A 25,290-nucleotide genomic window follows, 5' to 3' on the forward strand; every position below is an offset into this window, starting at 1 on the left:
CATAGACTCAGCACTGCACCATAGACTCAACACTGCACCATAGACTCAACACTGCCTATAGACTCAGCACTGCTCATAGACTCAACACTGCCCATAGACTCAACACTGCCCGTAGACTCAACACTGCCCATAGACTCAGCACTGCCCATAGACTCAGCACTGCTCATAGACTCAACACTGCCCATAGACTCAACACTGCAGCATAGACTCAACACTGGACCATAGACTCAGCACTGCCCATAGACTCAGCACTGCACCATAGACTCAACACTGCACCATAGACTCAACACTGCCTATAGACTCAACACTGCCCATAGACTCAACACTGCCCATAGACTCAACACTGCCCGTAGACTCAACACTGCCCATAGACTCAGCACTGCCCATAGACTCAGCACTGCTCATAGACTCAACACTGCCCATAGACTCAACACTGCAGCATAGACTCAACACTGGACCATGGACTCAACACTGCAGCATAGACTCAACACTCCACCACAGACTCAACACTGCCCATAGACTCAACACTGCCCATAGACTCAGCACTGCTCATAGACTCAACACTGCCCATAGACTCAACACTGCAGCATAGACTCAACACTGGACCATGGACTCAACACTGCAGCATAGACTCAACACTCCACCACAGACTCAACACTGCCCGTAGACTCAACACTGCCCATAGACTCAGCACTGCTCATAGACTCAACACTGCCCATAGACTCAACACTGCCCATAGACTCAACACTGCCCATAGACTCAACACTGCCCATAGACTCAGCACTGCCCATAGACTCAGCACTGCTCATAGACTCAACACTGCCCATAGACTCAACACTGCAGCATAGACTCAACACTGGACCATGGACTCAACACTGCAGCATAGACTCAACACTGCAGCATAGACTCAACACTGCAGCATAGACTCAACACTGCCCATAGACTCAGCACTGCCCATAGACTCAACACTGCACCATAGACTCAACACTGCACCATAGACTCAACACTGCACCATAGACTCAACACTGCACTATAGACTCAGCACTGCACCATAGACTCAACACTGCCCATAGACTCAACACTGCCCATAGACTCAACACTGCTCATAGACTCAACACTGCCCATAGACTCAACACTGCCCATAGACTCAGCACTGCACCATAGACTCAGCACTGCCCATAGACTCAACACTGCCCATAGACTCAACACTGCACCATAGACTCAACACTGCCCATAAGACTCAACACTGCAGCATAGACTCAACACTGCCCATAGACTCAACACTGCACCATAGACTCAACACTGCACCATAGACTCAACACTGCCCATAGACTCAACACTGCACCATAGACTCAACACTGCACCATAGACTCAACACTGCCCATAAGACTCAACACTGCAGCATAGACTCAACACTGCCCATAGACTCAACACTGCACCATAGACTCAACACTGCACCATAGACTCAACACTGCCCATAGACTCAACACTGCCCATAGACTCAACATTGCCAATAGACTCAACACTGCCCATAGACTCAACACTGCACCATAGACTCAACACTGCCCATAGACTCAACACTGCCCATAGACTCAACACTGCCCATAGACTCAACACTGCACCATAGACTCAACACTGCCCCATAGACTCAACACTGCCTATAGACTCAACATTGCCAATAGACTCAACACTGCCCATAGACTCAACACTGCACCATAGACTCAACACTGCCTATAGACTCAACACTGCCCATAGACTCAACACTGCACCATAGACTCAACACTGCCCCATAGACTCAACACTGCCTATAGACTCAACATTGCCTATAGACTCAACACTGCCCATAGACTCAACACTGCCCGTACACTCAACACTGCCCATAGACTCAACACTGCCTATAGACTCAACATTGCCAATAGACCCAACATTGCCAATAGACCCAGCACTGCCCATAGACTCAGCACTGCCTATAGACTCAACATTGCCAATAGACCCAGCACTGCCCATAGACTCAACATTGCCAATAGACTCAACACTGCCCATAGACTCAACATTGCCAATAGACTCAACATTGCCAATAGACCCAGCACTGCCCATAGACTCAGCACTGCCTATAGACTCAACATTGCCAATAGACCCAGCACTGCCCATAGACTCAACATTGCCAATAGACTCAACACTGCCCATAGACTCAACATTGCCAATAGACTCAACACTGCCCATAGACTCAGCACTGCCCATAGACTCAGCACTGCCCATAGACTCAACATTGCCAATAGACTCAACACTGCCCATAGACTCAACATTGCCAATAGACTCAACACTGCCCATAGACTCAACATTGCCAATAGACTCAACACTGCCCATAGACTCAGCACTGCCTATAGACTCAACATTGCCAATAGACCCAGCACTGCCCATAGACTCAGCACTGCCTATAGACTCAACATTGCCAATAGACCCAGCACTGCCCATAGACTCAACATTGCCCATAGACTCAACATTGCCAATAGACCCAGCACTGCCCGTAGACTCAGCATGACGATGTCACGCGCGCCCCCCCCATAGGTTTGCCCAGGGAGCTGGCCGCGCCGTACCACGCGGCCCGGGCGTGGTGGGAGGCCTGTGCGTGATCACGGCGTCTTCGGCAGCCGCAGCCTTGTCGTCGGGGGGCGGCGCCACGCCGCCAGCGGGCGGCGAGCAACCGCTGGAGCGTCCCTGCATCGTCAACGTCAACGACCTGAAGGAGTTCGACACGCTGGAGAGCGAGGCCGACGACGGATGGGCCGGTGCGTAAAGACACGCATCTCATCGTGTCCCACCAACCCTGGCCCCCGCCCGATTGTAGATTTGGATGCGGCCGGGTGGTGGTTTGTCGGTTGAGCGGCGGGTGGCTTGCAGTCAGAAGGTCGGAGTTCAATTTCCGCTTGATTGGGGTGGGAGCGGGGTTAGCGGTTGACCTGGCCCATCATCATCATCATCCCTCCTGGGTTGATAGAATGAGTACCACTTTTCTCTTCTTGGTTCTTTCGGAAAAGTCGTCACGTAGAAGGGAAATAATAAAATAGTAAAAATAAAACATAATAAAATAATTCTCACGACGTTTCGGCCACAACGCAAGCAGCCGTCCTCAGGTGGAGAACAGGTCTGTCGAGAGGACAGAGTCTGAATGGCACGCCCCAGGCTTGCAGCGACTATTTATGCTGGGATGGGGGTGGGGAGGGAGTAAGTCAACAGTTAGGGGTACCTATGGATGTACTGCCACCCCCCCCTCAGCCATAGGGTCGTGGAATGTCCACCACTGGCTCCGCGCAGGAGATTGGTCGCCAATGTCTCGATGCTCATTTGAGCAGCAGGAAGCTGCTCCCTCTCGTGACTCTTCAGTTGGACTATTCCGTCGACCCGGCGGGCTGTTCCATTATTGACGTGCGTGGCTCTCGCCCCCTTCCCGCCCCCCCAGGCGTTCAGGACGAGGTCGACTACTCGGAGAAACTCAACTTCAGCGACGACGATGAACCCAACGGCTCCAAGGAGAAGAAGCTTTGGTACGATTTCGATTTAAAGCTTCTTTCGTGACTGCAGGGATTCATCTTCTTGGTTCTTTCGGTAATGTCATCGCGTAGAAGGGAAGTAATAAAATAATAAAAATTAAACATAATAAAATTTCGATTTAAAGCTTTCGTGACTGCAGGGATTCATCTTCTTGGTTCTTTCGGTAAAGTCACGTAGAATGGAAATAATAAAATAATAAAAATAAAACATAATAAAATAATGTCTCACGACGTTTCGGCCACAACGCAAGCAGCCGTCCTGAGGACTTCCCTTCTACGTGACTTTAACGAAAGAACCAAGAAGATGAAGCTTTGGTACGGCCCGTGGTCAAGAGTCGCACGGCCATTCTGAGCCAGCCACGTTTTTCGGGTTCTCTGATTTGCCGGCTTGGCGTGCCTGACGCGGCCGTTTGTGTGCCCCTTGAGAGCCCGTGTATCCCTCTCTCTCTCCAGGGTGGCCCAGCAGCGAGCGGATGCCTCTTCGGAGCTATCCATCAAGGCATCTGCACTGATGCAGTCTTCGCAAGCTGGGCCGTATCAGCAGCAACATCAGCATCAGCAGCAGCTCCATCACCATCAGCAGCAGCAGCAGCTCCATCAGCAGCAGCAACAGCAGCAGCATCAGCAGGCGAGTTAGGATGCACCCCGACTCAAGGACTGGAACCCGGGAATCTTGGCAGTGCAGACGCATCTTCTTGGTTCTTTCGGTAAAGTCACGTAGAAGGGAAATAATAAAATAATAAAAATAAAACATTAAATAATTCTCACGACGTTTCGGCCACAACGCAAGCAGCCGTCCTCAGGTGAAGAACAGGTCTGTCGGAAAGACAGCGTCCTTCAGGACGGCTGCTTGCGTTGTGGCCGAAACGTCGTGAGAATAATTTTACGATGTTTTATTTTTATTATTTTATTATTTCCCTTCTACGTGATAACTTTATCGGAAGAACCAAGAAGATGAATCCCTGCAGTCACGAAAGAAGCTTTAAATCGAAAAGTGCAGACGCAGTGAAACCGACACGGCCGTTATGAACATGGACCCAGGCCTTGAACCAAAGGCAACATGTGGGCCTTTTGAAATGAGGTCGTGGGTCGTATGAAACAAAGTAACCGGGCCGTGTCTGGCCCATGGGCAGCAGGCAGGCGTTGTGTGACCCCTTCGTATCTCTCTCTCTCTCTCGCCCTCTCTCGCTGTGCCTCAGAGCTGGAAGTTGCCCGGCCGCCCCGGCTTCGAGCGCCGTCTCGCCCCGCCGGAACTCCCCTGCCCCGTGGTAGCGCTCGCAGCAGCAGCACCACCACCACCACCAGCGGCACTCACGCCGGCACTAGCAGCAACGGCTCACGCAGAGGGAAAGCAGCGCTAGCAGCAGTAACACTGGTAGCACCAGCAGTAGCAGCACTGTCAGCACCAGCAGCAGCAGCAGCACTATCAGCAGTAATACCGGCAGCGTTTGCAAGAGCACAAGCAGTCCTCGCACGATTACTGGCGGCAGTGGCGGTTGCGTTGACAGCGCTGTCGGTCGTAACACTAACGGTGCTAGAAGCAGCACCAGCACTGGCAACAGCACCACCATCGCTGGTGCAGGTACTACCACTCGCAGTAACAACAGCGGTACTAGTGCTAGCGGGTACAAGCAGCGTTGAGGGAGGAAGTGTTAACTCTTCCAGCGGGAGAAGTCATCAACACCAGCAGCCTTGGCACTAGCAGATGTGACCCCTCCGCCCTCACCCACCCACCGCCGTCATTCCTAACACACCGTGCACGTCTTGTCCACAGGGGCAGCGAGTGCAGTCGCCACTCTTGGGCTCGCAGCCTGCGCCCCATCACCTCCACCAGCACCACCTTCAGCAGCAGCAGCAGCAGCAGCACCACCTAATACAGCAGCAGCAGCACCAACAACAGCAGCACCACCTCCACCAGCTCCATCCGCAGCAGCAGCATCCGCAGCAGCACCACCCGCACCAACAACAGCACCACCACCTCCCTCAGCAGCAGCAACAGCAGCAACAGCAGCAACAGCAGCAGCACCACCTGCAACAGCTGCAGCTGCCGCTGGCGCTCATGCCGGGACGTCCCAGCCTGCAGGCGCCGTCGTCCATGCCGCCCGCCGTCGCCGTCGCCGTGGCGGCCGCGGCCGTGGCGGCAGCGGCGGCCGCGGCGTCCGTTGCCGGTGCCGGCGGCGGCGGCGGTGGCGGTGGCATAGCGGGCGGGGGCATCCTCCCCGCCCCCGGAGGAGGGGGGGGGGTCCTTGCCGGTGCCGCCACCACCGGCGCCGGGCTCGCCCGTGGCTCCCGCGCCGGGAGCCAAGGCGCCGTCGGAGGAGGCGGAGGACGAGGCGTGGCGGCAGCGGCGGCAGCAGGCGAGCGGCGGCGTGTCGGCCGCGGTGGAGCGGGCGCGGCGCCGGCGCGGGGCGGAGGAGCGGCGCATGGAGGAGGAGCGCCTGGCCGCTTGCGCCGAGAAGCTGAAGCGCCTCGACGCGAAGATGATGCTGATGACGCAGGCTACGGCGCTAGCCGGCGGAGGGCAGCAGCAGCAGCAGGCGGTGGCGGTGGCGGTGGGGACCGGGCAGGCGCGCGCCGGCTCCGCCGAACTGCGCGACGGAGGAGCGGCGGTGACGGCGCCGGTGGCGGCGGCGGCGGCGACGGAATTGGCGATGTGAGTGGATGCCGGGGAGGGTGGAGTTTGTGTGTCGTGCGCGCGTGCTGTTGCGTGTGTGTGTGGTGTACTCTGCACAGCGGTGGCGTAGCGGGTAGCGCTACGCTGGCCACGACCCCCTCGTGTGCCACAGTGCCGGCCTTCATAGGCGGTCGCTAACGGCACTTGCCCCGGCAGTCTGTTAAAGGCTACACGGGGGATCTTTGTCTTTGTGTGGGGAGCGGTAGTGTAGCGGTTAGCGCTGCGCCGCGCTGTGAACCCGGCGACCCGAGTTCGATTCCCGCTCACGGCCAACACCGGTGTGACGATTATCTGAACCGGTGCTGGGCGTGGTGCTGGCCAACATCACCCCCATCGTGTACCGTTCCGGCCTTCATAGGTGCTCGCTCTTAACAGCACTTGTCTCTACAGTCTGTTAAGGCTATACAGGGGATCTTTGTATTCTTGGTTCTTTCGGTAAAGTCACGTAAATAAAAAATATAAATAAATAGAAAATAATTTAAGCAAAAAACCCACGACGTTTCGATCGCAACACAAGCGGTCTTCATCAGGCGATCCGAAACGTCGTGGTTATTTTTGCTTTTATTATTCTCAATTGATTGTATTTTCTATCTACATGACTTTACCGAAAGAAACCAAGCATATGAATTCCTGCGGCCACGAAAGTTTTCGGTCAAAATTTCGGGGATCTTTGTATTTGGCGTCCTCTGGTGCCATGTATTGTGCACTGCGTATTCTTAGGTTTTTTCCGGTAAAGTCACGTAGGTAAAACATTCAAATTAATAAAAGTAATATAAAATAAAAATCACGACGTTTCGGAGGCAACACAAGCTTCCGTCTTCAGGTGGTACCGTCACAGCCACGACAGCTGTATCAAGTAAATGAGAGATTGCAGGAGCTACCACTCCGTTTATATAATGGTTGGAGAAGGTGGTGTTGTTGTTGGCACGGTGTTTGTGCGCTCCGTACGTGTGCCGTGCGTTGGTTTGCGCACCGCTCTGTGTGAGTGGAGCTCTGTGTAATTGGACTAGCAAATGACTCTCTCTGTTTCCCCTGCATCTCCCCACCCCCCACTCCTTTCCTTTCTCATCTCTCGTGCTCTCTCTACTCTGTTCCCTCTCCCCGCTCTCTCGCCTGCATCACTCTCTCCACCTCTCTTCTCTTCATACCCTCCCATCTCCCCTCCTGCACCCTTCTCACTCCTCTCCTTTTCCCCTCTGTTTTGTGCCTTCTACCGGGCTCACGCCTTTCCTCCCCATCTCTCTCCTCCACCCTTTTCCCTCCCTTCCCTCGTCATCGTCATCCTCACGATCGTCATCATTGTCTTCGTCGTCATCGTCGTCATTGTCATCTCATCTTTCGTCATCATCATCTTCCTCGTCGTCGTCGTCATCATCGTCATCCTCATGATCGTCATCATTGTCTTCGTTGTCGTCATTGTCATCTTCACCTTCGTCATCATTATCTTCGTCATCATCGTCATTCTCACGATCGTCATCATTGTCATCGTCGTCATCGTCATACTCACGATCGTCATCATCATCTTCGTCGTCGTCGTCATCATCGTCATCCTCACGATCGTCATCATTGTCATCATCACCTTCGTCATCATCCTCATCGTCATCATCCTCATCATCATCGCCATCTTCTCTCTCACAGTCGAACTCCCCAATCCGACTCGGAGCTCAAAGTGGCTCCCGCCGCTCCTCCTCCCGACACTGCTGCTGCTGCTGCTGCGTCGTCCACCACCACCACCACCACCACCTCGCCCGCCCCCCCCTCCTCTTCCTCCTCTTCCTCCTCGCCCCTCCCCTCGGGCACCACCTGCTCCGCCCCGCCCCTCCCCCCGCTGAAGCCGGCTCCCGCGCCGGCGCCAAAGAAAGAAGCGGAGGCTGCGCCGGTCGGCGTCACCGGCGGAACCGGCGCGTGCCGGATCCGGATCGGCGCGGAGAGCGGAGCCGGCAATCGAAGTATCGGGGCACACGGTACGGAGATGGGGTGGGGGGTGCACGAAGGTCTAAATGGCCGGGGTTGGAGACTGTGTAGCCGGTCGCTCGCTCACCAACTCACCAAGCTACCCACCCACTCATCTGTCCGCTCACCGGCTGACACCCTCGCTCACCCGCTCACGAACTCGCACACCTACCCATCCACTGTCACGTCTCCCTGCGCGCTCGCTTGCTCACTCGCTCGCCCGCTCACATGCTCGCCCACACACTCGCTCATCTACCTGCTTGCTCGCTCACTTGCTCACCCGCTCGCAAACTCACCCATCCACTCGTCTATTCGCTCGCTCGCTCACTCGCTCGCAAACTCACCCACCCCCTCACCTACCCGCTCACTCGCTCACTCGCTCACTCGCTCACAAACTCACCCACCCCCTCCCTCACCTACCCGCTCACTCTCTCACTCGCTCACTCGCTCACAAACTCACCCACCCCCTCCCTCACCTACCCGCTCACTCTCTCACTCACTCACCCGCTCACAAACTCACCCACCCCCTCCCTCACCTACCCGCTCACTCTCTCACTCACTCACCCGCTCACAAACTCACCCACCCCCTCCCTCACCTACCCGCTCACTCGCTCACTCGCTCACTCGCTCACAAACTCTCCCACCCCCTCCCTCACCTACCCGCTCACTCTCTCACTCACTCACCCGCTCACAAACTCACCCACCCCCTCCCTCACCTACCCGCTCACTCTCTCACTCGCTCACTCGCTCACAAACTCACCCACCCCCTCCCTCACCTACCCGCTCACTCTCTCACTCGCTCACTCACTCACAAACTCACCCACCCCCTCCCTCACCTACCCGCTCACTCTCTCACTCACTCACCCGCTCACAAACTCACCCACCCCCTCCCTCACCTACCCGCTCACTCGCTCACTCGCTCACAAACTCACCCACCCCCTCCCTCACCTACCCGCTCACTCGCTCACAAACTCACCCACCCCCTCCCTCACCTACCCGCTCACTCTCTCACTCACTCACTCGCTCACAAACTCACCCACCCCCTCCCTCACCTACCCGCTCACTCTCTCACTCACTCACTCGCTCACAAACTCACCCACCCCCTCCCTCACCTACCCGCTCACTCGCTCACTCGCTCACTCGCTCACAAACTCACCCACCCCCTCCCTCACCTACCCGCTCACTCGCTCACAAACTCACCCACCCCCTCCCTCACCTACCCGCTCACTCTCTCACTCACTCACTCGCTCACAAACTCACCCACCCCCTCCCTCACCTACCCGCTCACTCTCTCACTCACTCACTCGCAAACTCACCCACCCCCTCCCTCACCTACCCGCTCACTCTCTCACTCGCTCGCTCACAAACTCACCCACCCCCTCCCTCACCTACCCGCTCACTCTCTCACTCACTCACCCGCTCACAAACTCACCCACCCCCTCCCTCACCTACCCGCTCACTCACTCACTCACCCGCTCACAAACTCACCCACCCCCTCCCTCACCTACCCGCTCACTCTCTCACTCACTCACTCGCTCACAAACTCACCCACCCCCTCCCTCACCTACCCGCTCACTCTCTCACTCACTCACCCGCTCACAAACTCACCCACCCCCTCCCTCACCTACCCGCTCACTCACTCACTCACTCACCCGCTCACAAACTCACCCACCCCCTCCCTCACCTACCCGCTCACTCTCTCACTCACTCACCCGCTCACAAACTCACCCACCCCCTCCCTCACCTACCCGCTCACTCTCTCACTCACTCACCCGCTCACAAACTCACCCACCCCCTCCCTCACCTACCCGCTCACTCTCTCACTCACTCACCCGCTCACAAACTCACCCACCCCCTCCCTCACCTACCCGCTCACTCGCTCACTCGCTCACAAACTCACCCACCCCCTCCCTCACCTACCCGCTCACTCTCTCACTCACTCGCTCGCTCACAAACTCACCCACCCCCTCCCTCACCTACCCGCTCACTCTCTCACTCGCTCACAAACTCACCCACCCCCTCCCTCACCTACCCGCTCACTCTCTCACTCTCTCACTCGCTCACAAACTCACCCACCCCCTCCCTCACCTACCCGCTCACTCTCTCACTCGCTCACAAACTCACCCACCCCCTCCCTCACCTACCCGCTCACTCTCTCACTCACTCGCTCGCTCACAAACTCACCCACCCCCTCCCTCACCTACCCGCTCACTCTCTCACTCGCTCACTCGCTCACAAACTCACCCACCCCCTCCCTCACCTACCCTCTCACTCTCTCACTCGCTCACTCGCTCACAAACTCACCCACCCCCTCCCTCACCTACCCGCTCACTCTCTCACTCGCTCACTCGCTCACAAACTCACCCACCCCCTCCCTCACCTACCCGCTCACTCTCTCACTCACTCACCCGCTCACAAACTCACCCACCCCCTCCCTCACCTACCCGCTCACTCTCTCACTCGCTCACTCGCTCACAAACTCACCCACCCCCTCCCTCACCTACCCGCTCACTCTCTCACTCACTCGCTCGCTCACAAACTCACCCACCCCCTCCCTCACCTACCCGCTCACTCTCTCACTCGCTCACAAACTCACCCACCCCCTCCCTCACCTACCCTCTCACTCTCTCACTCGCTCACTCGCTCACAAACTCACCCACCCCCTCCCTCACCTACCCGCTCACTCTCTCACTCGCTCACTCGCTCACAAACTCACCCACCCCCTCCCTCACCTACCTGCTCACTCTCTCACTCGCTCACTCACAAACTCACCCACCCCCTCCCTCACCTACCTGCTCGCTCTCTCACTCACTCACTCACAAACTCACCCACCCCCTCCCTCACCTACCCTCTCACTCTCTCACTCGCTCACTCGCTCACAAACTCACCCACCCCCTCCCTCACCTACCTGCTCACTCTCTCACTCGCTCACTCACAAACTCACCCACCCCCTCCCTCACCTACCTGCTCGCTCTCTCACTCACTCACTCACAAACTCACCCACCCCCTCCCTCACCTACCTGCTCACTCTCTCACTCACTCGCTCACAAACTCACCCACCCCCTCCCTCACCTACCTGCTCGCTCTCTCACTCACTCGCTCACAAACTCACCCACCCCCTCCCTCACCTACCCGCTCACTCTCTCACTCGCTCACTTGCTCACAAACTCACCCACCCCCTCCCTCACCTACCCGCTCACTCGCTCACTCGCTCACAAACTCACCCACCCCCTCCCTCACCTACCCGCTCGCTCTCTCACTCTCACTCGCTCACAAACTCACCCACCCCCTCCCTCACCTACCTGCTCACTCACTCACTCACCCGCTCACAAACTCTCCCACCCACTCGCTCATCTACCCGCTCGCTCACTCAACCCGCTCGCTCTCTGCCACCGCGCGGGTTGCGCGCCTGTGCCTTCACAGATCCCCCTCTGGCGCCGGCGGGCTGGAAAGAGGGCGCGGGCCGCGTGTCCCTCCCCGTCTCCACCTCCCTCTCCGCTAGCGCCACCGCCAACATCGGCAACAACAGCAGCAGCAGCAATAGCAGCAGCAGCAGCATGAGCTCCGTCAAAAACGCAGCAGCAGCAGCTTCCGCACAACCGCCACCAACCCCGACTCCGACACCGCCACCTCAGAAGCCGACAGCGCCGGGGGCGCCAGCCTCTGTCGCTGCGCTGACGGCAGCGGCGTTGGCGCCAGCCTTGCCGCCGCCGCCGCCACCGCCGCCCGCGGACGAGGAGAGGGGGGCGGGGGAATCGGTGGGGGGGGGAGGGCGGCATGGGGGGGGCCGCCGAGGGAGCGGGCGGGGGCGATGGTGGCACAGCAAGCGGCGCCAGCGCACGCCTACTCCCGCCACTTCCAGAAGACGCTGCCACCGAGATTCCAGCGCCAGCAGCAGCAGGTGGGTGGGTGGGTGGGGAGGGGTGTGCACGGTGGGTGGGCTGACGGGCGGGTGGGTTGGTGGGTGGATAGGTGGGTGGGTTGGTGGGTGGATGGGTGGGTGGGTGGGCTGACGGGCGGGTGGGTGGGCTGACGGGTGGGTGGGTTGGTGGGTGGATGGGGAGGGGGGGGGCGTGCGCGGTGGGTGGGTTTGGGTCGGTTGATGGGTATGGGTTGGCTGGGCGAGTGTGGTTCGGTGGGCGGGGTGGGCGGGAGTGTTTTGTGGGTCAGTGGGCGGGTGTGGGTGGGTGTGGATGGTTGTGGGTCGGGCGAGTGTGGGTGGGTGTGGGTCGGAGTGTGGGTGGGTTTGGTGGGTGGGTGTGGGTTTGGTGGGCGGGTGTGGGTGGGTTTGGGTGGGTGTGGGTCGGTGGATGGGTGTGGGCGGATGGGTGGGTTTGGGTTGGTGGGCGGGTGTGGGTGGGTGGGTTTGGTGGGTGGGTGTGGGTTTGGTGGGCGGGTGTGGGTGGGTTTGGGTTTGTGGGCGGGTGTGGGTGGGTTTGGGTTGGTGGGCGGGTGTGGGTGGGTTTGGTGGGTGGGTGTGGGTTTGGTGGGCGGGTGTGGGTGGGTTTGGTGGGTGGGTGTGGGTTTGGTGGGCGGGTGTGGGTGGGTTTGGTTTGGTGGGCGGGTGTGGGTGGGTTTGGGTTGGTGGGCGGGTGTGGGTGGGTTTGGGTTTGTGGGCGGGTATGGGTGGGTGGGTTTGGTGGGTGGGTTTGGGTTGGTGGGCGGGTGTGGGCGGGTTTGGTGGGTGGGTGTGGGTTTGGTGGGCGGGTGTGGGTGGGTTTGGGTTGGTGGGCGGGTGTGGGTGGGTTTGGGTTTGTGGGCGGGTGTGGGTGGGTGGGTTTGGTGGGTGGGTTTGGGTTGGTGGGCGGGTGTGGGTGGGTTTGGTGGGTGGGTGTGGGTTTGGTGGGCGGGTGTGGGTGGGTTTAGTGAGTGGGTGTGGGCTTGGTGGGTGGGTTTGGGTTGGTGAGTGGGTGTGGGTGGGTTTGGGTTGGTGGGCGGGTGTGGGTGGGTTTGGTGAGTGGGTGTGGGTTTGGTGGGTGGGTTTGGTGGGCGGGTGTGGGTGGGTTTAGTGAGTGGGTGTGGGCTTGGTGGGTGGGTTTGGGTTGGTGGGCGGGTGTGGGTGGGTTTGGTGGGTGGGTTTGGGTTGGTGGGCGGGTGTGGGTGGGTTTGGTGAGTGGGTGTGGGTTTGGTGGGTGGGTTTGGGTTGGTGGGCGGGTGTGGGTGGGTGGGTTTGGTGGGTGGGTTTGGGTTGGTGGGCGGGTGTGGGTGGGTTTGGTGGGTGGGTGTGGGTTTGGTGGGCGGGTGTGGGTGGGTTTGTGTTGGTGGGCGGGTGTGGGTGGGTTTAGTGAGTGGGTGTGGGCTTGGTGGGTGGGTTTGGGTTGGTGGGTGGGTGTGGGTGGGTTTGGGTTTGTGGGCGGGTGTGGGTGGGTGGGTTTGGTGGGTGGGTTTGGGTTGGTGGGCGGGTGTGGGTGGGTTTGGGTTGGTGGGCGGGTATGGGTGGGTTTGGTGAGTGGGTGTGGGTTTGGTAGGCGGGTGTGGGTGAGTGGGTTTGGTGGGTGGGTTTGGGTTGGTGGGCGGGTGTGGGTGGGTTTGGGTTGGTGGGCGGGTGTGGTGGGTTTGGTGGATGGGTGTGGGTTTGGTGGGCGGGTGTGGGTGGGTTTGGTGGGTGGGTGTTGGTTTGGTGGGCGGGTGTGGGTGGGTTTGTGTTGGTGGGCGGGTGTGGGTGGGTTTAGTGAGTGGGTGTGGGCTTGGTGGGTGGGTTTGGGTTGGTGGGTGGGTGTGGGTGGGTTTGGGTTTGTGGGCGGGTGTGGGTTGGTTTGGTGGGTGGGTGTGGGTTTGGTGGGCGGGTGTGGGTGGGTTTGTGTTGGTGGGCGGGTGTGGGTGGGTTTAGTGAGTGGGTGTGGGCTTGGTGGGTGGGTTTGGGTTGGTGGGTGGGTGTGGGTGGGTTTGGGTTGTTGGGCGGGTGTGGGTGGGTTTGGTGAGTGGGTGTGGGTTTGGTGGGTGGGTTTGGGTTGGTGGGCGGGTATGGGTGGGTTTGGTGAGTGGGTGTGGGTTTGGTAGGCGGGTGTGGGTGAGTGGGTTTGGTGGGTGGGTTTTGGTTGGTTGGCGGGTGTGGGTGAGTGGGTTTGGTGGGTGGGCGTGGGTTGGCGGTGTGGTGGTGAGGAGGGAGGGCAGTGCTGGTAATTCGGCGTGCGGTGCTTGCGCCGCGCCCACTGTTCGCGAGTGACGCGCACGTCTCTCCGTGCGGCTGTGGCCTCAAACGGAAAATAAACAAGTCGTCGGTGTGACACTCTCGTATACACAGCAGCAACAACAGCAGCCGCCATTCGCCACTGAGCGGCGGTGACGTCACCACGGCACTTGCGCCAGGCCAGGTGCACTCTGGCGGTGCGCTCGTGTGCACGAAGACAAAGATCCCCCGTATAGCCTATTAACAGACTTGGGGCAAGTGCTGTTTGCGAGCAGCACCTATGTAGGCCGGCTCGGCACACGAGGGTTGGGTGGCCAGCAACCACGCTCGGCTTTCTCTGTTGGCGATGTTTACACACACTGCACTCGTTCGAGGCCGAATCGACCTAGGGGAGGCCCAGGACCTGTTGAGATAATCGGCGTTGTTGGTGTTCGTGGTCGTGAGTGGGAATCCATTCGCCACTCGCTGGCGGTGACGTCAGCACGCCGCCTGTGCCAGGCCAGGTGCACGTTGAGGCCACGCGCTATGCACACACACACGCACACACGGCGAGAGCACTAACGTCCTGACACATCTCTCTGCCCAACCACAGGAGCAGATGTTGAAGCACCACTGGCAGCAGCATCAGCACCAGCATCAGCAGCAACCGCAGCAGCAACAGCAGCAGCAGCTGTCGCACTCGGGGCTGACTCCGCCACCGCAGCAGCAGCAGCAACAGCAGCAGCAGCAGCAGCAACGGACTCAGTACCAGGGCGGGATGGTGCCCGGGCCTCCGTTGCCATCGCTCTCCATCAGCTACGACCCGCGCTGGATGATGATGCCCACCTACATGGACCCGCGGATGATGCAGGCGGGGGGGAGGCACGGCTCCTCGTCCACGCAGGCGGCCGCAGGGATGCATCATCCTTCAGGTGGCGCTAGGCGACGCGGCGCAAACTCACCAGTCAAGGGTTAAAGTTCGATTGAAAGCTTTCGTGGCTGCAGGGATTCATCTTCTTGGTTCTTTCGGTAAAGTCATCACGTAGAAGGGAAATAATAAAATAATAAAAATAAAACATAATGAAATAATTATCACGACGTTTCGGCCACAACGCAAGCAGCCGTCCTCAGGTGAAGAACAGGTCTGTCGGAAAGACAGCGTCTGAATGAACACCACCAGGCTTGGCAGCGTATATGTATTCCTTTGTCAAGGCGCTCTTCCCCCTCCAACCCAGCTTAAATATACGCTGCCAAGCCTGGTGGTGTTTCATTCAGACGTTGTCTTTCCGACAGACCTGTTCTTCACCTGAGGACGGCTGCTTGCGTTGTGGCTGAAACGTCGTGAGAATTGTATTTTATTGTTTTATTATTATTTTATTATTTCCCTGCTACGTGATGACTTTACCGAAAGAACCAAGAAGAGTCAAGTCTCGCTCGCTCGTTCGTGTGTGCGTGTCCGTGTGTGCGTGTCCGTGTGTGCGTGTCCGTGTGTGCGTGTCCGTGCGTGTCCGTGTGTGCGTGTCCGTCTGTGCGTGTCCGTGCGTGCGTGTCCGTGCGTGCGTGTCCGTGCGTGCGTGTCCGTGCGTCTGTGTCCGTGCGTGCGTGTCCGTGCGTGCGTGTCCGTGCGTGCGTGTCCGTGCGTCTGTGTCCGTGCGTGTCCGTGCGTGTCCGTGCGTGCGTGTCCGTGCGTGCGTGTCCGTGTGTGCCCGTGTGTCCGTCTGTGCCCGTGTGCCCGTGTGTCCGTCTGTGCGTGTCCGTGCGTGCGTGTCCGTGCGTGCGTGTCCGTGCGTGCGTGTCCGTGCGTGCGTGTCCGTGCGTGCGTGTCCGTGCGTGCGTCTGGAGGCGGCCGGGTGTGCTGCTGGCAATTTCAGGGCAGCGCCTTCGCTCCTTTCGTACTCAACGGGATCCGCTCGTCCCCTCCCTCTCTCTCCCCCCCGCCTCTACCGCAGCCGGCCTGCTGGCGCCGAAGCAAGCCCTGCGTCGGGAACACCCGGACGGCGCTCCTGCCTCTGCGCTGGAGTCTTATCTCCAGCACGGTGGCGGCGGCGGCGGCGGCGGCGGCGGCGTCACGTCCACCAACGCACAGCCGCTCTCTCAAGGTCACGGGGGTGAGTTCGCTCGCTCCTCTGTCATCCAGCAGCGGTAGTACCACCAGCAGTACCAGCAGCAGTACCAGCAGCAGCACCAGCAGCAGCACCAGCAGCAGTACCACCAGCAGCAGCACCAGCAGCAGTACCAGCAGCAGCACCAGCAGCAGTACCACCAGCAGCAGTACCAGCAGCAGTACCAGCAGCAGCACCAGCAGCAGCACCAGCAGCAGTGCCAGCAGCAGCAGCACCACCAGCAGCAGTACCAGCAGCAGTACCACCAGCAGCAGCACCAGCAGCAGTACCACCAGCAGTACCAGCAGCAGTACCAGCAGCAGTACCAGCAGCAGCACCAGCAGCAGCACCACCAGCAGCAGTACCAGCAGCAGTACCAGCAGCAGTACCAGCAGCAGCACCAGCAGCAGCACCAGCAGCAGTGCCAGCAGCAGCAGTACCACCAGCAGTACCACCAGCAGTACCACCAGCAGCAGTACCAGCAGCAGTACCACCAGCAGTACCAGCAGCAGTACCAGCAGCAGTACCAGCAGCAGTGCCAGCAGCAGCACCAGCAGCAGTGCCAGCAGCAGCAGCACCACCAGCAGCAGTACCACCAGCAGTACCACCAGCAGTACCACCAGCAGTACCAGCAGCAGCACCAGCAGCAGTGCCAGCAGCAGCAGCACCACCAGCAGCAGTACCACCAGCAGTACCACCAGCAGTACCACCAGCAGTACCACCAGCAGTACCAGCAGCAGTACCAGCAGCAGTACCAGCAGCAGCAGCACCACCAGCAGCAGTACCACCAGCAGTACCACCAGCAGTACCAGCAGCAGTACCACCAGCAGCAGTACCAGCAGCAGTACCAGCAGCAGTACCACCAGCAGTACCACCAGCAGTACCAGCAGCAGTACCAGCAGCAGTGCCAGCAGCAGCAGCACCACCAGCAGCAGTACCACCAGCAGTACCACCAGCAGTACCAGCAGCAGTACCACCAGCAGCAGTACCAGCAGCAGTACCAGCAGCAGTACCAGCAGCAGTACCAGCAGCAGCACCAGCAGCACCAGCACCACCACCATCACCCATTTTGTTTGTTATTTTCACATGAACATAGCCACCTCCGCTGCTTTGAACCTACGTACGCGGCTTTACCGAAAGACCCGCAGAATGTGAATTCCTGCAGTCACGAAAGCTGTAAGTCAAGGTTTAACCGCCTCTACGGGGACGGTTTACACAGAACTATTAGATCTTTTAACAGACTTCGAGACAAGAAGGCTAAACCTTTAAAAACAGTCTGCTTCGGCAGCTTTCCCCCTCTTTTTTTTTTTCTTCCTGATGACGAACGCTTGTGTTGCGATCGAAACGTCGTCGTTTTTTTATTTTTATAATTTGTTATTATTTTTATAATTTTTTATTATTTTTAGAATTTTGTATTATTTTTGTATTTTTTGTTTGTTATTTTCACATGAACATAGCCACCTCCGCGCTTTGAACCTACGTACGCGACTTTACCGAAAGACCCGCAGAATATCACCCATCTAATCCACCAGCAGCAGCAGCATCACCATCTCCTCCTAGCACGGTCGGATACGTATGGTGCAAAACAAGTTCATCATTCATATGTACACCACCCCACCTAATGCACCAGCAGCAATACCACCATCACCACCATCACCACCATCACCCCACCTAATGCACCAGTATCAATGCCACCACCATCACCATCACCCCACCTAATGCACCAGCAGCAATGCCACCACCATCACCACCACCATCATCACCACCACCACCACCATCACCACCATCACCACCATCACCCACCTAATGCCCCAGCAGCAATGCCGCCATCACCACCATCACCACCATCACCCCACCTAATGCACCAGCATCAATGCCACCACCATCACCACCATCACCCCACCTAATGCACCAGCATCAATGCCACCACCATCACCACCATCACCCCACCTAATGCACCAGCATCAATGCCACCATCACCACCATCACCACCATCACCACCATCACCCACCTAATGCACCAGCAGCAATGCCATCATCACCACCACCATCACCACCATCACCCCACCTAATGCACCAGCATCAATGCCACCATCACCACCATCACCACCATCACCACCATCACCACCATCACCACCATCACCCACCTAATGCACCAGCATCAATGCCACCATCATCACCATCACCCCACCTAATGCACCAGCGACAATGCCGCCATCACCACCATCACCACCATCACCAAACATCACCCACCTAATGCACCAGCATCAATGCCACCCATCACCACCATCATCACCATCAATCACCACCATCACCCACCTAATGCACCAGCATCAATGCCACCATCACCACCATCACCACCATCACCCCACCTAATGCACCAGCATCAATGCCACCATCACCACCATCACCACCATCACCCACCTAATGCACCAGCATCAATGCCACCATCACCACCATCACCACCATCACCCACCTAATGCACCAGCATCAATGCCACCATCATCACCACCATCACCCCACCTAATGCACCAGCATCAATGCCACCATCACCACCATCACCACCATCACCCCACCTAATGCACCAGCATCAATGCCACCATCACCACCATCACCACCATCACCCACCTAATGCACCAGCATCAATGCCACCATCACCACCATCACCACCATCACCCACCTAATGCACCAGCATCAATGCCACCATCATCACCACCATCACCCCACCTAATGCACCAGCATCAATGCCACCATCACCACCATCACCACCATCACCCCACCTAATGCACCAGCATCAATGCCACCATCACCACCATCACCACCATCACCCACCTAATGCACCAGCATCAATGCCACCATCACCACCATCACCACCATCACCCACCTAATGCACCAGCATCAATGCCACCATCACCACCATCACCACCATCACCCACCTAATGCACCAGCATCAATGCCACCATCACCACCATCACCACCATCACCCACCTAATGCACCAGCATCAATGCCACCATCACCACCATCACCACCATCACCCCACCTAATGCACCAGCATCAATGCCACCATCACCACCATCACCACCATCACCCCACCTAATGCACCAGCATCAATGCCACCATCACCACCATCACCACCGTCACCACCATCACCCACCTAATGCACGAGCAGCTGCAGCGCCACCCTCGCCCACCTCCGCCAACGGCGGCGCTGACCGCCAGATCCACCCAAACGTTGCCTCCCCTCCCCTCAACCCCACCAATTGTTTCCAGATTTGAAGCTTTTTCGTGACTGCAAGGATTCATATTCTTAGGTTTTTTCCGGTAAAGTCACGTAGGTAAAAAATTTAAATTTAAATTAATAAAATAAAAATAAAATAAAAGCAAAATCACGACATTTACTTGATACAGCAATCGTGCTGTGACGGTTCCACCTGAAGACGGAAGCTTGTGTTGCCTCTGAAACGTCGTGATTTTTATTTTATTAAAATTTTATTAACTTAATTTTTTTTACCTACGTGACTTTACCGACAAAACCTAAGAATACCCACCAATTGTGCCACCTTGCCGTGCATTCACCCGCCCGGCGCCCCCGGCCCATCGTCGGCCGGCGCCGCCGCGACTCGCCGTGTGACCGTTAGCCTGCGCCCATCTCCCCCGTCCGTCCCCGCTAGCGCCGGCGGGACTCCTGCTGCGGGAGCGAGCGACGCCCCCCGCGGACCCGCCACCCCCCCCCCCGCGCCGTCTGGGGTTCGGCGGCACCGTCGGAGCCGACGCGCCGCGTCTCCCCTTCCTCCGCCGCAGCTGGCGCCGTCACCCCCACCTCGCCGCCACCGCAGCAGCAGCACCAGCAGCAGCAGCAGCATCATCAGCAGCAGCAGCAGCAGCAGCCTCCCCGCTTCCTGCAAGACTCTCGGTAACGGGAGAGTCGTCCGCGGTTACGGGTCGTCCCGCAGGGCGCAACCGGACTCGGCATCGCTAATTATTACTGCAGGAGGAATCCGATCAGCCGCAAAAACTCCTTAGCACGTTCTAGATTTGAAGCTTTCGTGACTGCAAGGATTCATACCGTTAGGTTTTTTCGGTAAAGTCACGTAGGTTAAGAATTTTAATTAACAAAAGTAAAATAAAACAAATTAGCACGGACGTACGGCAGGGGCACGGGTGTCAGGGGTCGGCAGGGTTTGCCGAGCGTGGTGGCGCTGGCCACCCGCTGCCCCCCCCTCAGGCGCTGCTGCTGCTACTCACCGCTCGCAGCGTTGGCTCCAACAGCCGACGAACCCTTCCCCGTTGTGAGACGAACGCAAATTGCAGGGCGGTTTTGGGGTGTTCCGTTCGCCGTTGAATCTCGGAACTCGCGCGAGCGGCTCGGCCGTTAATTGTTGTTTCGAGAGGCGTTGGTAGTAGTTCTACGCGTAGGCTCTCTCGCGACCAATGTTTTGTTGGGTTAGATGGCGTAAATGTCAATGCTGTGTCGTTAAACCTGCCACCACCCGACATGGCCAATTAGTAAGGTAAACAGAACGTGGTAATCTTCTTGGTTCTTTCGGTAAAGTCGCGTAGAAGGGAAATAATAAAATAATAAAATTAAAAACGTAATAAAATACAATTCTCACGACGTTTCGGCCACAACGCAAGCAGCCGTCCTCAGGTGGAGAAACAGGTCTGTCGGAAAGACAGCGTCTGAATTTCAGACGCTTCACCTGAGGACGGCTGCTTGCGTTGTGGCCGAAACGTCGTGAGAATTATTTTATTATGTTTAAATTTTATTATTTTATTATTTCCCTTCTACGTGACTTTACCGAAAGAACCAAGAAGATGAATCCCTGCAGTCACGAAAGCTTTAAATCGAAAACTAGAACGTGGCCAATTCGTTTACTTGTACAGCACACCCGGTGTCTTGGAGAGCAAACCCACAACGTGTACGATTCGCGTACGCCGTTTTTGGAGGCCGTAGTCACAGCAGCGCCGCTGCGTTTAAAGACGTCGTTCCTCACCACAGAGAAGCGTAGCGGCACGACCGCCGGCACTCGACCGATATCCGGCGCCGACACGGCGCGACACGAACGCCCCCTGCCGCCGCATGGCCTTGTGGGAGCCTCGGTACATCTCCCGACCTTGAAGATGTACCGGCAAAGGGTTAAGAGGCTACGACAGTGCGCGGCGGATTCTTTGTAAAGAAACTTGCGGCCCGCCAGCGAGCAAAACTTTTTAAAAAATCCTTTATATTAAGTTCACTCGCTTGCTTGCTTGCGCGCTTACGACCGTGCAAATCTTTCGGTCGTTTTTTAACCCACTTCCCGTGATCCAATCGAGCTGACATTTTGCACACAGACTCGTTGTGCGTGACAATTTATTTTCGTGAAAAACAATTTCCAAAATGTTCCACTTTTTTGGAAAAAAAAAATTTCATATTTAATTTTAAATACCCAATGTGATAAAAATGAAACTCTTACTCAAGAAAAACAGAAATGAATAATAAAATAAAACCGATGCCACGCATATAAAGGATTTATAGTGAAAAACTTTGTTTTTACGGGTTCATTTTTTTATCGAATGTCGTACGATAATGGTTTACAGCAACGCGCCGATTCACTGCTGGATGAAGGGCCTACCTCCCACGGCGCCGCGCGAACGGGTCGTGGGAGGTTGAGGGCGGGGGGGGGATCTAGCCGGTGTCATCCGAGCGTGTACATTGCGACGAATGCGTACGTGCGTGCGTTTAACGCATCGTCGCGTTTGTGCGGCGCGTTTGTTTTCGGCGCAGGCGTGACCTCGTGCTGGGCTCGCGCTCCGAGCAGCAGCACCAGCAGCACCAGCAGCACCACCTTTTCGACACGGACGAAGTATCCCCGCACCACCACGTCCCGGCGATGTACCGCGACCTGTTTGATGACGGTGGCGGCGGCGGCGGTGGCGGCATTCGATCGGCCCCGCGGTCTTACCGGGACAAGCAGATGTTCCAGCAGCAGCAACAACAGCAGCAACAGCAGCAGCAGCAGCACCACTTGCCGCACTACGAGAAGGTAGCGTGACTGCGCACACCCTCGACCATTCGCGGCGAGCCGCACCGGCTGACGATTAAACGGGGGATCGGTTCCAAGCACGTGCCGCGTTTGGTACGCACGCACAGAATCAGCATGGTGATTTATGCTCGCAGGAGGAATCCGATGAGCTATGAAGCTCTTTCTCACAGATGTCCAGTCAGGGGTACGGGGTAAGAACGTCGTGCCAATCGGAGGTGCGGGAAATCGTCACGGGTGTTGGCCGTGAACTCGGGTCACCGGGTTCCGTAGGGCAGCGCGCTAACCGGCGCACTACCGCCCCCCCCCCCATCGCCGTCGCGTTCCTCCCCCCGCCAACTCCTTCACCGGAATTAACTCCGGCGCGGCCATTGTGTGCCTTGGTCGTTACCGCTCCCGCCCTCCCCTCCCGCCCACCCACCCACCCCCACCGCCTCTTCTGCCCGCAGCTGTACCGGCACGCCGAGCTCGCGTCTCCCGACGACTCGCCTCGCTCCCCACTGCCGCGGAGGATCGGCGGAGAATTGTCCGGCACCAGGAAGGAAGCTGGCGGCGGCGGTGGCGGCGGCGGTGGCGGCGGCGGTGGAGGCGTTTCGGCATCGCGTGGCGACGAGAGGGAGAGAGAACCCGGAGCCGGAGCCGTGGTGGGCGGATTGGCGGCGCGGGGAGACACCCGGCAGAGGGGAGAGGGTGAGTGGCGCGCCGGTGGGAAGTGGTTGCCGTTGCCGAGGGCTGTCTGAACCGGTCCTCTGGCGATCCCCTAGGTCGACCCGGCCTCAAATGAGTATCTGGTGCGGTGTGTAGCGAACATCGCGCCAAAGGCGGCCGGGCGTGGTGTTGGCCACTCACCCGCTCGTGTGCCATGCCGGCCTTCATAGGTACTGCTCGCTAACAGCACTTGCCCCTACAGTCTGTTAATGGGCTGTATGGGGGTTCTTTGTCTTTTGGTCGTGATGATGGTGGTGGTTATTGAAGTGGCCACTGCGGTGTTTGTGGTATTATAACAATAGCGTGTCATTCACGCTAATAGTATCCCACAACGCTGTACAGCAAGGTCTCAGGGTATGCGGCGGGGGGGGGTGTCAGTGTACGTGGCGGGCTGCGTGACTTCCTCGGCTTGGCTTCCGTGCGTTGCGAACGAAAGTACGAGTTGCACAAAGCGTGTAACCGTGCCCTCGCGTACTCCGAAACCTGACCGTACGTTCATTATATACGAGGACCAAATTTCCATGTGGAGCCACTACCAAGCAATTGGAAACCCTGTTACCAAGCAAAATCGAAAATGAATTGACAAATGAATGAAAAGTATTGCCGTTCAAGGGATGGTGTTGCGAGGTTTTAGTTGCAGTGAAAGTGTCGTGGTGATTGTGGTGGCGGTGGGTTTTGCAATTGAGTAGCCGGTGCTGCCAGCTCTAGTTGCGTGGATGGTGGTGCTTGTGTTGATGAAGCTGGCGCTGGTACCTGCTGGTTAATGACGACGGTGCTGCCTATAATCCACCCACCGCCACCTCCCGCAACAACCTCACGGTTTAACACGTAAGGCTTTCGCGACCAATATTATTCATAATCAACGTTTTTGGGTTTAGATCGTCGCGTTCTTTATAAATGTGTCGTAACCCTCCACCACCCGACACGGCCAATCAGTAAAAAAGTGTCACGTTGACAAAAGACAAATAGTTCACCGCTTTAGCCCCACCCCGGTGTGTTGAAGTGTGAAACCACAACAATTTACAATTTGAGTAGCACGACGTTTCGCTGGTAATTGCATCCAGCATCATCGGGCAATTCGCCAGAATGGTGAGGGGCTCTGCTGTGTCTCCCGTTCTTATATAGAGCAGCAGCAGCAGCAGGGTGACCTCACTGCCCCCCCCCCCTCTCATCCTCCCCCGCCTCCCGCAGGCAAGGCCAGCGCCAAGGCCGCCACTCCGCCAAGCGCCGGCAGCACCAGCGGCAGCAGCACGGCCTCTGGCGGCGCCGGCGAATTTGCGAAGCCGCCGCACTGGAAGGACGGCAAGCTGGAGACCCGCTGGGGGCCCAAGCCGGGTTCCGGCGGGGTCACCGCCGCCGCGGTCGGCAGCGCCGTCAGCAACTCGGCTCCGCTCCAACAGCAGCAGCAGCAGCACCAGCAGCAGCAGCAGCAGCCTCCTCGGCGCACCGGCCCCATCAAGAAGCCGGTGCTCAAGGACCTCAAGACGGCCGACCGCGACGACAAATCGGCCGGCTTCTCCGACGGCAAGGCGGCGGGCGGCGACGCCGGCACGGATGGCAAGGAGCCGGGTGCCAGGGGGGGGGCGGGCGGGAGGGACGCGCGTCCCGACCGCTCGCTCCCCCCGCCCGACGGCGGCAAGGACGGCGGCGGCGGGGTGTTGCCATCGAGGCCTCTGCGCCGTCGCGACCCGGCCTTTGAGCAGCGCGCCTTCCGCGGCCGCGGCGGGGCGACCTCCGCCGGCGTCGGCGGTGGCGGGCTCGCCGCCAACCCCGGCGGCGGCGTCGGCACGAGGGTGTCGAGAGGGGGCGGCGCCGTCGGCTCGCTCGCGGCGGCGTCGCGTGGGACGTGCGGCGGCGCCGGTCCCGGTTGCTCACCGGCGACGCGGGGCAGAACCGGCGCCGGGCACCACCGCGAATTCCCAGTTTACCGCGACCCACGCTTCCGCTACGGCGGCGCCAGCGGCGGGCAGTGGGGCGCGGAGGACGACAGCGAGAATTCCGATGCCGGCGGTGGCGCCGGCGGTGGCTCCGGCGTGGAACTGGCAAAGCGGCGGCGCCAGCAGCGGGCGTCGGTGAGCGACGCCGAGAGCGACGCGCTGGACGGTTGCGGCGGCACCGGCAAGCGAGAGGCATCCGGCACCACCAACAACAACGGCAGCGGCGGCGTCAACCG

At 58.2% G+C, this 25,290-nt stretch overlaps 2 protein-coding genes across 2 annotated transcripts in view; both read left to right on the forward strand.

The window, feature by feature from the left end:
• The window catches only part of LOC144740651 (uncharacterized), a 61,032-nt gene that overhangs the window by 21,043 nt on the left and 14,699 nt on the right, over positions 1–25,290 (forward strand). The window contains 14 exon segments of the mRNA XM_078623447.1: positions 2,569–2,789; positions 3,461–3,545; positions 4,005–4,179; positions 4,751–4,819; positions 5,326–5,826; positions 5,828–6,204; positions 7,864–8,189; positions 11,602–11,915; positions 11,957–12,079; positions 14,901–15,219; positions 16,237–16,395; positions 20,061–20,302; positions 21,337–21,518; positions 22,154–22,273. Of these exon segments, the coding sequence (XP_078479573.1) occupies positions 2,569–2,789; positions 3,461–3,545; positions 4,005–4,179; positions 4,751–4,819; positions 5,326–5,826; positions 5,828–6,204; positions 7,864–8,189; positions 11,602–11,915; positions 11,957–12,079; positions 14,901–15,219; positions 16,237–16,395; positions 20,061–20,302; positions 21,337–21,518; positions 22,154–22,273 (3,213 nt within the window).
• LOC144740652 (uncharacterized) lies at positions 22,277–25,277 on the forward strand. Its single transcript, XM_078623448.1, has 3 exons — positions 22,277–22,412; positions 22,859–23,099; positions 24,309–25,277. The coding sequence occupies exons 1-3, from the start codon at positions 22,279–22,281 to the stop codon at positions 25,191–25,193; spliced, it is 1,260 nt and encodes a 419-aa protein (XP_078479574.1). The 5' UTR covers positions 22,277–22,278; the 3' UTR covers positions 25,194–25,277.

Source organism: Lampetra planeri, unplaced genomic scaffold (assembly GCF_965212315.1).
Source record: "Lampetra planeri unplaced genomic scaffold, kcLamPlan1.2.h2 scaffold_255, whole genome shotgun sequence".
In the NCBI taxonomy this organism is placed as follows: Eukaryota; Metazoa; Chordata; class Hyperoartia; order Petromyzontiformes; family Petromyzontidae; genus Lampetra; species Lampetra planeri.

Coding starts and splice junctions, on each gene's coding strand:
- LOC144740652 (XM_078623448.1), top strand. CDS start 22,279: ATGACGGTGGCGGCGGCGGCGGTGGCGGCATTCGATCGGCCCCGCGGT. Junction 22,413..22,858: donor ACTTGCCGCACTACGAGAAG/GTAGCGTGACTG, acceptor TTCTGCCCGCAG/CTGTACCGGCACGCCGAGCT. Junction 23,100..24,308: donor CACCCGGCAGAGGGGAGAGG/GTGAGTGGCGCG, acceptor CGCCTCCCGCAG/GCAAGGCCAGCGCCAAGGCC.